General features: G+C 28.6%; 1 protein-coding gene and 1 pseudogene across 1 annotated transcript; one reads left to right on the forward strand and one right to left on the reverse strand.

Moving 5' to 3' along the window:
• The first annotated feature begins 2,092 nt into the window (after window positions 1-2,092).
• LOC149061966 (zinc finger MYM-type protein 1-like) lies at window positions 2,093-4,999 on the forward strand. The gene is made up of 4 exons (XM_089215164.1): window positions 2,093-2,156; window positions 2,367-2,468; window positions 2,765-4,138; window positions 4,509-4,999. Exons 1-4 carry the CDS (start codon window positions 2,093-2,095, stop codon window positions 4,997-4,999), a joined length of 2,031 nt encoding a protein of 676 aa, XP_089071290.1.
• A 3,392-nt stretch (window positions 5,000-8,391) lies between these two features.
• LOC149061967 (uncharacterized) lies at window positions 8,392-12,741 on the reverse strand (annotated as a pseudogene).
• Between the last annotated feature and the right edge of the window lie 321 nt (window positions 12,742-13,062).

The raw sequence follows: 13,062 nt of genomic DNA on the forward strand, positions 1-13,062 counted from the left end.
ATTTTTATTAAATATTATAATTAAAAATAATGTTTTTTCTTAACTTAATAGTTATTATAATGCAAAATATAAGTGAAGTTATTTTTAAGTACTTACCAGCTTTATAGCTTTATTTGTTACTAAAACGTTAGTCGCAATAAATTTTTTAGCTGTACATGACACACTGCAGATGGTCAACATTTTAAAATACACATGTGTATTGTGTATTATGTATAATAATAATATAATAAGTTAATAGTGTTTTTGTAGATTAGACTTTAAAAAATAATAGTGTTAGTCACAGTCATTAAAAACAAATAAAAATGGAATAAGTTAATATGTAACAGTTTTTTATAAATAATAAGGATTTAAAAACTTGTAAATAGCCTACAACGTTTAATATGATGTATGTTTGACGACAAAATAGAAATACATGAAATCTCATACACCTACCTACCTATTATAACCTAATTTATATTTTACCTATTTAGTACTTAATATTTACTTTTTATATCATAACAATATTAACAACAAAATAATATATATGTAATATGTATATTATCTACACCTTTCACCACTATTTGGGCCGGGAACTCCATATTCCTACTGAGCCGGACACCCCTCTAGTACGCCTCTGGAGCTAACACCTAAAACCAAAGACAAAAAATATTAAACTAATATTAGTCAAATCAAATAATAACAAGTTACAAAGAACTACAGGACAAAAAGCCAACAGGAAAAAGACTGGTGGTGGCCCAGAAAAAGATGGTTGGATTTAGTGGAGAAGAAACAAAAACAAGAATAATTCATCATAATATTACCATGCGTAAAACTGAAGCCGCCTTGACATATTGATGTGCATGTATATTATAATTTATTATCGACATTTAATTTTTATAAAAAATCAACCAATTTATTAAATCTATTAAATATTGATGTGCATGTCATTATCAACATAATAATATTAATATAATATAATTTTTATAAGAAATAGAAATTTTTAAATAACTACCTACTTAATACTTATATAAAATATTAATTTTGGCGCAAATTATAGGTCATTTTTGTGCCTTTGACGCTTATGTCATACAGCCAATTGTATATATTTACTATTATATAGTACCTAGGTATACATTGTATAAAGTAGATACTTACTTTATTGAATTTATTGTTATATCTGCAATATAACATAGCAAGTACAAGAGAAGTATTGAAGTTATTTTGTTTGGCTAAATTAGCTAATATTTTTCCAAATTTATATTTAGTTTTAAAATTATCTATAACATTACTTGTAACTAGCTGTAGCGTAGAGCGAACATTTTCTATATTAAAACTTATAAAAACAAAGTTAAGAACCATAGGCGTCATTACGGGGTAGCGAGGGGTAGCCATTGCTACCCCACCATTTTTATTGGGGTAGCAAAGTAATAGCTATGATACCCCACGAGAAATATAATATTTATATATATATAATATATATGTATATATATGTAATATGTATGTATATGGTCTGTGATGTCAACGTACATATTATTATCAACTCAGATAACTGTAATATATTAATATAGATAACATTAAACTATTTTTAGCGAAACTATTATTTTTCCCAGGAAACGGTTTATCGTCGATAACGATCGTCGATTGATATGGTACCAATTACTAATATTATACCTATATATACACTTTATTATTATCACTGTCGTCCGTCATTATGAAATACGAATAATTATTAGTTAAACACAAAAATAATTAATTGCGCGAGTTCTCGTCTTCCCGATTTCAATACGTAATCGACCGACCACCAACGAATTAGACGGGACAATCCGACACGGTAGTATTATATATATATATTATATTATATAATATATTATATATATATATATTATATACACGTTTCGTACCGTAGTACGAAACGTTCAATGTTACTTATAATATTATAATTTATAAAATATATATTTACTGAGTATAAATTTACGCTGTAGTGCTGTACTTAAGTCTTAAAGTAAGTATTATATATTTATTTAATTTAAATATCTTCGTATATTATGTTACAATTATTTGAATTATTCAAATTTTGCAAAAATTGTATTTATTATTTTTTCAGTTTTACAGAATGAAACGTCGACCAACAATAACAGACTATTTCATTAAAGCTAGTTATTCAACAGAAAATAATGGTAAATACTAAATAGTAAATACCAATTAAATTGTGCTAAAATTTTTAATTCTTACAGATTCATATTCTATCTAGTAGTTTAAAAGATTTCTATCTTTTTTTCTTAGTGAATAAACATTTGAATATAATGAGTTTATAGTTTATTGTTTAATTTAAAAAAATTTTGAATATGTATTATGTATTAAACTAAATACTGATTGTTCATTATTAGATGACAAAAATGAAGATGAAGAGCTTCCAGCACCTCCTGGAAGTAAGAAAAATAAAGATACACCTCACACTTCTCAATTATATGAAAATAATCAAGTCAAAGGTAAACAAATAGATTTTAATTCCAAAGTATGCAACATATAAAAATTAAATCGTTCTTCCCATCACTTTTTTGTGGTATTTCAAAACATTTCTATTTTTTACTGAAAGACCTTATTAGTTAGGTACCTGTGATAAATTAATTCTTTTATGTATTCATTTTTCAATTTATGCTTTTTAGTTTTTTCATGTTAACACAACATAAAATATGTTGATCAAATTATCACATTTTTATTTAAATGTTACACTTTTAGTATATTATATTATGTATTAAACTAAATACTGATTGTTCATTATTAGATGACAAAATTGATGATGAAGAGCTTCCAGCACCTCCTAGAAGTAAGAAAAATAAAGATATACCTCACATTTCTGAAGTATCTGAGCGTGATCCAGTTAAAGGTAAAAATATAGCTTTTACTTTATTAAGTAAAGGTTTAGGACCATATCAACCGGAAATGGATAAATATCCAAAAGTAAATGGACGGAAATTTTGTACTCAATGGTACAAATCATATAAATGGCTAGAATACAGTCCAGAAAAGAATGCAGTGTTTTGTTTTTTTTGTAGAGCCTTTGATTTATCAGGTCGCGCTGAAGAATCATTTACTATAAATGGATTTAATAAATGGTCCAAGGCTTCAACATGTCTTCCAAAACATGAACGTAGTGTACCTCACAAAGAAGCAATGGTTAAATTGGCAGGTTTTAAACATTCATCCGTTGAAGGTAGTATTGCCACTAAAATTGATAAACATCATAACACGATAGTGTTGAAAAATATTAGCTATTTGAAAGATATTTTAGAAACATTGCTATTTTGTGCTAGACAAGGAATTGGTATTCGGGGACATAATGAACAAGACCATAGTTTGTTAAATAACAGAGGGAATTTTTTAGAATTATTGCATCTGAGGGTCAAAGATAATGACACAATCAAACAATATTTTATTGACAAAGAAAGAAGCTTTCGATATGTGTATCCAGAATTCCAAAACATTTTTTTATCGTTAATGGCTAAGAATGTTCAACAAAGTTTAATATTCAATATAAAAGAAGCAGGTATATACAGCATATTGGTTGATGAGACACAGGACATAAGCAGGCATGAACAAGTATCCATTTGTGTTAGGTATGTCACAGAAAGTTTTGAACCAAATGAAGTTTTTCTGGGTTTTTTTAAAACTCATAGTACCAATGCTGAATCTCTGGTAGCTTTGATAAAAGAAGTTTTAAAAAATAATGACTTGAACATTCAAAATATCAGAGGTCAGTGTTATGATGGTGCTGCTTCTATGCGTGGATCTTATACCGGTGTACAAGCTAGAATTAAAAATGAAAATCCACATGCAATATATGTACATTGCTATGCGCATATTTTAAATTTATGTTTAGTCGATTTAACTAAACAAGTTAAACAAATAAGAAATATGTTTGGTGTTTTGAATACATTACATAATTTTATTGGCGCATCATCAAAAAGATTTTCCATTTTTGAATCAATGAGAGCAACATGTTCAGATAGTAAAGGACCAAAAACATTAAAATCATTATCTGATACTCGATGGAATTGCCGAATAGAAGCTATTAAAGCAGTATTTGAAAATTTATCAGCGTTATTTCATTCACTACACAAAATTGCAGATGATGATACTTTTGCAGGTCCTGAAGCTAGTTCGTTACTTAAATCAATTGAAACCTTTGATTTTATTTTTTGTCTAAATTTACTAAAATTTATTTTTTAATGAAACTAATATTTTATCGAAATACCTTCAAACGCCATCAATTAATTATTCATCGGTGCGTTTGATGGCACAGCAAACAATTAACACATTTAAAGATAGTCGAACTCAAGATAAATTTAATAGTTTATGGATAGAAACCCAAGATATTGTTGAGAAGTATGACTTAGAAGAAGCAAAATTACCCAGAGAAAGAAAAATTCCTATGAAAATAGGTGGAGGAAGGTCTCAACAAAATTCAATAAATGTAAAGAATTATTATTTAATAAATATTTTTTATGTTGTTTTGGATATAATTATAGCCGATATAGAAGAAAGATTTAAAGAAAATAACTTAACTCTTTTAAATGCTATGAATGATGTATTAACTAGTGATTTACCAGATGTTGCTTCATATAATCTATTAAGTAATACATATGATATTAATAATTCTGAATTACAGAGTGAAGTTAATATACTTAATAGAATGTTTAAACAGTCACAAAATGATGTGAAAGAAACCGCACTTAACTGTCGAATATCTTATATTTTATCCAATAATATTCAGATTGGATTCCCATTGTATGTGCAAATTTTAAAATTATTTTTAACATTACCTACAAATACAGCAACATGTGAAAGAAGTTTTTCTACTTTAAAACGTATAAAAACCTATCTTAGATCTACTACTGGCCAAGATCGCTTAAATAATTTAGCAATACTCTATATACACAGAAACCAAGAAGTTAACAAGGATGAAGTTATAAAAGAATTTGATGCCACAGAGAATGGACGTCGCATGATTCTTCACTAAATTAAAAAAAGAATTGAACTTGCAATAGTATATAAAATTGTGTATTTAAAAAATTAAAAATTGATGAATTAAAATAAATAAATGTTTTAACTAAAAAATAATAAGTAAATTCAATGTGGGGGGGGGGGTTGAGGGGTTGATAAAGCTAATTAGTCATCTATCATAGGTTTTCCAATGTTGCTACCTTATGGTTTTATTCCAAATGACGCCCCTGTTAAGAACAACTTTGTCACAGGATCGTCTCGAGAGTTTAATGAAAATATCATGTGAGCAAGATATAATAATTAATAATGAAAATGTAATTTTGTTATTCGCAACTAAAAGTAGTGTTCTAACAAAGTATTTGATTTATTAGATATCTTAGTAAATATATTTAATACTTATATAGTTATATAATATTGTTATGAAAGGACATAGTTATTATTAATATTGTATATATAATATAATATAAAAGGTTGCATTTCGTTTATATTTCTAAATTCTTGCATTTTGTAGTATCGTTGTAGGTAATTATATAATAGTAATTTTTATATTATATATTTATTTTAATAATTATTGAATAGTATTGGTTGGAAAAGGGAGAGAAGGTTAATCAAAAATGAAACAATAAAATAAAAGTGGGTGGTTAATTGTTTGTAACAGGATTCAATTTTGATTAGTGGGTTGTGTTGATGTTCTGTGGTGGGGTTAGTGGTTGTTGGAGATTCTTGCCATACATTTAATTTTACACTTTGGCGCCACTATTAAGCAGAGCGTGTTCGCGTTTTAAAATTGCGTCGCTTAGAGACGCGTGTTCGAATCACCTAGTATGCAATCAGCCAGGGCCGGATTGGTTAGTGTCGGCTCTTCAAGAAATATTTTTCTATCGGCCCGTAATTTGCTATAGAAGCCCATATTGGGCGAATTTTAGTATTAATAAATAGTAATGATCTTATCCTGTTTGTTGACTGTATAGTGTATACTATTATAATATAACTGTCATTAAAATCGCAATGTGGGCATTGCGGCAAATTTCTCATACCACTACAACATTTAAGCGGCCCTTCGAGATTTTCTCGAATGCTTGACTGGCCTATCCGGACCTGCAATCAGCTTAAATAAACTCATTTTGAATTGTTGATAATTTTATTATTTATAAATAAATAATTATACCCATTCCACTAAAGCTGCAGTAATAAACCAATATCAATATTCTTCATAATATGAAAAGCACCAGACGAGTAGACGACACTCTACGACAGTTTGATGATGACAGAATTGGTTAACGTGCAGTGTTTAGTTTCACCAGTTTTGGTTTAACTTTAATTTATAAATTATCATTTAAAATTTTATAAAAATGGAACAATTTATAGACCGATGCATGAAAAAAAAACAAAAAATTTGTGTGAAGACAATTTAAAATCAACGGAAGCAAAATCAAAATGTTACTTATTTGATGGCAAGTTTTTCAAGATCATAAATGTAAGCGATGATGGAAAAAATATGTCCGCAGAGTACCAATATTGCTTTAAGACTGCGAATTGGTAAAAATCATCGACAGAGCATTTTTTAAGTAACATTAAGATAGATTACTATTTACTTACCTATAACTTATTTAAAATTAATTAATTATCATCCCCTAGACTCTGCAAGGCATAAATTAAATTAACGTCGCGGGAATGAATAACAACTTTATCGATCGTCGTTATGTTACAGGTAATTACATCCAAACAGTAATATAGGTCGCTTTATTACTTTTAACTGTGTGCCATTTTAGTTGGTTTTGTTTTTGCCGTTTTAAGAGAGTTTGCGAAGTGTTTTTGTCGCCGCGACCGTGGGCCTTGGTGTTGAATCAATTAATTATATAAGACTGCAGGCGACTATTATTATACGAGTATAGTGTATACACTGTACATATTGTATATACGTATATTATGTACATTGCTTGCAGAGCGACATCTGTTCAAAGGCCTAGCGTTGGACCGGATATTATTCACGCAAATAGGGTGTTGCATATATTGTACGATATTATCCGCAGCGGACGAGTGTAGGTACTCTATACTATTGTACATGTATATGCACGTATAATAGACAAGGAGACGATGGAGGGGAAATATACACAGACACTGTGTGATTATGATCATCGCGCTTGTACATACACATTTCTATTTTCCGTTTTTTTTTTCTAACACGCATGTTGTTTATTTCACGAGTTTATAAAATAATCTTTTTTATCATCAGCGCGATTTTCGAGGACTTTTGCCGCCTTTGCCGGTCTGTTGTGCGTAAATAATACATATTTATATATATATATGTATATATATATATATATATATATATATATATATATATATATATATATATATATATTACACCGTCGTCACCCGATATATTATTATTATTATCTAAGTCGTCTACACTTTGATCACTGAGTGCAAACACTGCACCACGCTATTGTTCAAATTAAACATAAGTTTGCTATAGATGTAGTGGTATATTATTATATAAAATGTTTATGGCTTCGTGTTACTGAATCTCGATAATTTTTAATCAGCTATAAAAATTGCAAGTTCCATGTATACCAACTAAGTATATTACAACTTGTGCAACCGCTATTGTTTATTTTCTTTTATAATTATAGGTGTGAGGTGTCGAATTGTAACAATCGTGTTATGTTCATATAACGATCACCGTAGTACAGAAATCGACATTATGCCATTCGCGAAGAACAGTCAAAAATAAAATAATTTATAGGTTGGTACGCAAGTCATACTTATGATTGTATTAGATTAAATAAAAAACTAAATTTTGTTTTTTGTTTATTTTTAAGTAGGTTAATATAAAGTAGTAATTAATATTTCTTCAAAATTACGACGTTTATGATAATAATATCCCACTAAACATTCGATGTTACCTAACATCTCTACGATGTATGTTGTTGGTTGCATACGGAACATCACATTGGTATGCTAATAAGTGATTGTTGGGATGTTTAGCCTATATATGATTGTGGCCATACGCTTAACTGCGGAAACACTGAGTGTACGTACCGGTCAGTGTTGCTAGCACCCGGATTTTTAGCAGAAAATCTTTGCCACACATAAATTACGTTTTCCAAACCAACCGTTCCCCCCTACAAATAACAAATAAGTGGCGGAAACTAATTCGAATTATGGGTGAGGGCTGCAAAACAAAAGTATTCAATACCCACCTATTACAAATGTTTGCTGCGCTCACATAATGTATACCTACTAATAACAACCATGTTCTAAACATAAAAACATTAATATAGAAATTGGAATAATAAATATAAATTATAATAATTAATATTACAATTTATCAAATAAAAATAGAAAATATAATTTACTATGTTATATAACAGTATCCACCATTAGCTCCCACTGCTCCCCTCATTAGCGATCATTAGCGGAAATTTGATCAGAATTTATTATATAAACTAAAAATGATAGCAAACACCAGTTTTTGTTTTGGCTACTACAATTATCTAACCAAATTGTAATAGTATTTGCGTCACGATTATGAGAAAAAAAATTGAAAAAAGTGCTAATTAGATCTTCTTTCTTGCGACCGCTAATTCCTTCATGCCACACACATGCAAATGGCAGTAAATTTCCTTTTTTCCCTAGAGGTACGAAGCTTTCATGGTATACAACAATTCGCTTAATGAACAAAACTTTTTTTAAAGTGTCTAACCTAGGTAGCATTATTATTTTTTACAAATCGACTGAAAAATAAATTGACTTTTCATCGTTATAGTTATTTTTGGCATGTTCTTGATATAATGATCTAGCAGCATTAGCTTTTTTTATGTGGGTTAAATAAGTCGCGCACACAGTACAATCAGGCACCATTTGGTCTTTAGAATGCTTCGTGAATTTTGAGACTCTCACAAACCTCACATTCTTCGTGTCCAAGTTGAGTAAACGAGATATTTTTTTTTTTTAACTTGATCTCTATAATATGCATATGAAATAAAAAAATCAGGTTCATGATATTTTTCCAAAAAGTTCTGATGCATGAAATTTATTGTAACATCGCTTAGCAAGTATCAGGCGCGTGTTTACGGCAATAGTGGGAAATTGTTGGATTGAACGATTCTATATGATTTTCCACTAAATCTAAATGTTTATATTTATTTACAGACAATTGTCTTCCACGATCATCGATATAAGGTTTAATTTTACCTTTAGGTGTAGATCTAAGGACATCTAATACCCTATCATTAGTTTTCTTAAAGCCTAACGTACTTAAAAAGAATGGTTTACAAACTTGAATTCGTAAACCATCACTATTTGTTAAAAAAAATTTAAACTCATTTTTCCTTTTTGTAATTTCATTTTTAGAATTTTTATTGGTTTACAATTAATGTACAAACGATCTTCTATCTTGCCAGTTCATTTCCCAATACTGCATGATAATTAATATCCTTGCGTCTATTTTCAATTATATTTAAAATACATTTTAATCAACACGTTTCTCTGTCACATCCTGGTTGTACTACATGATTTTTTTTTGCTGTTCGATTTTTTTTTGTTTTCTGCTGGATATGCTCATCGCATATTTTTTCCTCTTCCTTACATCTCCAAATTTCGTATACATTTCTTCTTCTACATTTCATTCTCATTGCATTCAAAACCATCTTCAAAAACCACGGGTAATGAATTAATATCTAATGTCTCTGTATGCATCAAATCGTCTAAAAATTTCCGAATAATACTGAATAAATATAAAAATTATGGATAATTATAATTTATAAAAAAATATCTAAACTAAACTAAAGCAATAACGCCGCAACTTGGGTAGAACATCGAAATATTAAGCAAAAATGCCGTATCTATCAAAATATTTACGGCGTTTATGCTTAGTAAATGTATGATACGGCGTTCTTACTTAGTAGTACTAATTTTCTTCGTTACTTACGGCGTTTCTAAATAACGTTATATGTGTTTGTAGCCTATTTAATGTGATTTTGGGGGTATTTTTTCTACAGAGAATGTGTAAAATGTGTATACCGATCAGATGCCGTATCTATCTCATTTTTTTTTTCGAGTTACGGCACTTTTGCTTAGCACGGCAGTATACTTATAACTTATAAGTTATATAAGTGTTGTTGTAGTTAAGCGTTCCGACATAAGCATGATGCATAGTAGGTTATATCTGCAGATGTAAAAAAATAATAATAATAATATTCAAAAATATCACATTCAATTATAAAATCGTAAAAACATATAAAAATATTTAAATATAATTATTTTAATGTCCACTTTATTGTATTTATTTCACCATATGAATTAACATATTAAATTAGAATTTTTACTGTAGGTACCTACATAAATAAATTGTGTGATATACATTTTCTCGCCCGTACATGTATATAGGCAATACTTTTATTTTATTCACTTTTAAAATTTTATTGTATATAGCAACTATTATGCTATTTATATCGATTACCTACATAGTTATATATAGTTATATATTTATATGGTTCATATGCGTGTAAAATAAATTCATTGATTCAATAACTCGCAATCCACAAGTGAGCAATTAACAGATCTATTTTTCAAAATGGTATGCCAATTTTTTTCAAGAACTTGAAACAGTGAAATTCTCAAATAGTTTCGTGTTGACATTATTGTAAATTAGACTGCCGGAAGGTTAAATTTGACCTTTATTAGCTTATTGTCCTCTAATGTTGATGAATATGTTGATTGTTTTGATAATTTGATCTAAAATTCTAGACCTTTTTAATAGTTGACTGCTGCAATACGTAAAGTGCTATAGCTATGTTCAGTCAACATCTGTCTATATAGTTTATTATATTACATTACCGTCGTTACCGTCATTACCATGGTTCAAATATAATATTATATGATAGGCGTACTCCAGTTATTTAATGATATAGGTATATTTGAAATCTAAACTCTTAGCGCACTTAACATATGATAATTTGCATAAAATAATATACATTATATTTATTATAACTACAATTTATGCTACATAGTACCTTATTATGGCTAGATTAAATACAACATATTAATATATTATTATAGTACCTATATTTTACTCTAAGCTCATACATTTAGACTAACAATCAATATCGTATTGTTTAGATGGCAATGAAAAATATAATAATTTATATTGTCCTGTTATAGTTGTTATGTATATTGTTCATAGCTGTAATAAAGTGTATATGGCGAGCGTATATATAATATAGTGAAAATATATTGAATGTGCAACATCACTCTGAAGAACTACAATGCGAAACTCTGTAATATTTTATTATGATTATTATTATACCTCATACCTATGCACTTATCGTTTTATTTAGAAAATAAAAAAATAATACGACTGCATATTACTGCGGGTTAGGAAGTTTATTGTTTGTGCTGCAGACGTTTATATATTATACTTTGTACTTTTTATTTTATTTTGTGTCAGTATTGTGGTGCTGTAGAGATGAACTTTGCCTTGTTAGTCCTTTTCCCTCGATATACTTTATACTATCACATATAATAATAGACATACTGTTATTGTAAGCACGAGTGTATTCGGTGAGGAAAAACATTGGACAGTGAAATTTCGCATTCTCCGTTTTACGATGATCACAATAATATTACGGCAGCTCGGTGTCTATAAACGGCGAAGACCCGTGACCTATGACCGTGTCTGCGCGCCTGTTCACTGTTGAATACTTAAAAACTTAAGTGTTGAATGTTTTTTATTATGTAATTTGATCAGTCAATTTGGTGCGTATCACTCGTATTATTATTATTATATTCTAAAATTTCAAGTACCTTCCTAATTTTGCTCATTATACCACCTACCCATACGTCATACGACTTATTCAATAATTTAAGGTAGGTAAGTTCATTGTTTATAGTCTATTTAGCTTAAAAAGTAAAAAACTAGTATAGCATGGCTAAGTAATATACCTACTTAAGGTGGTGAAGTGAAATATTTTATTGGACAATTTTCATTTAACACTGTATATCAAAAACAAAATTATATTAATTATTTTTTTTTTTATTAAAAATTAATGCAGTTGACAAATTAGTTAGGTATAGGTATAGGTATAGGAATAAAAATATTATTTTAAACTTTAATTGAAGTAAAAATAATATCAATTTAAACTTAATATAGTTATGTTATAGAATACAAAATCAACTAATTTTATGAAGTACTAATAATATGCAGTATAGGTAGTAGGTACTTATGTATTAAATATCACAGGTAAGTGTATTATCTGTGTACTACACCTACCTATGATATTCAATACATAGGTATGTATACATTTTTTTAGTCTATTTATAGGAATTTGAAGTATGTCTAGTGAAAGAACAAAAAGACGTATAGGATCAGGGAAGAGGTAGACTTTATTTTATATGAAACAGAAAATATTCATGGAACACTCCAGGGGCGTATTTAGATTTTTTTTTTTTTTGGGGGGGGGGGGGCTGTGGTATTTTCTCCAACTGAAATTCCCTAATTCAGCCTATTAAAAATAAGAGTTAGAAAATCAATACACAATTTTAATTGTTGTTATGATTTTTAATGTTTTCAAAAAATTAATAATGAAATAATATATATAATAATAATAATAATATAACAAATCAAATCAAATTTAAATTTCTTTCTTTACCACTGTTAGCAAATTTATCTAATAAAATGTGATCTGGTATGTCAATGTCTCTATGAATAGCTAAAAGGGCAAGTCCCACTAGTCTGAAGTAGAACTGTATCATCGACGGATTCGGTGGACTGTTTAGATTTTTTATAAAAATGCAATAATGATTGTTGAGTTCTTTTCATTATACTTAGGTGTATTATTATTTTATTTAAACAACAAAATACAAATAAAAACACTCGTCACGATCCACTATCTTATGTCTTAGTAGGTACGTGCGATACTAAACGTCGTATATATCAGACAACAAAATATGTATCTATAATAGCGACAACAAGTAACTACTATACGACGAAAACCAATCACCGTTGTCCGTGATAGCGTTATTGGCCGTCGCCGTCACAACTTCTCGAAAATATTTTTAGCTATACGGGCTCGT

This window comes from Diuraphis noxia, unplaced genomic scaffold (genome assembly GCF_037042655.1).
Source record: "Diuraphis noxia isolate RWA-SAM2 unplaced genomic scaffold, SU_Dnox_SAM2 contig0001, whole genome shotgun sequence".
Taxonomy (NCBI): Eukaryota; Metazoa; Arthropoda; class Insecta; order Hemiptera; family Aphididae; genus Diuraphis; species Diuraphis noxia.

Coding starts and splice junctions, on each gene's coding strand:
- LOC149061966 (XM_089215164.1), top strand. CDS start 2,093: ATGAAACGTCGACCAACAATAACAGACTATTTCATTAAAGCTAGTTAT. Junction 2,469..2,764: donor TGAAAATAATCAAGTCAAAG/GTAAACAAATAG, acceptor GTTCATTATTAG/ATGACAAAATTGATGATGAA. Junction 4,139..4,508: donor TTTTGCAGGTCCTGAAGCTA/GTTCGTTACTTA, acceptor ATATAATTATAG/CCGATATAGAAGAAAGATTT.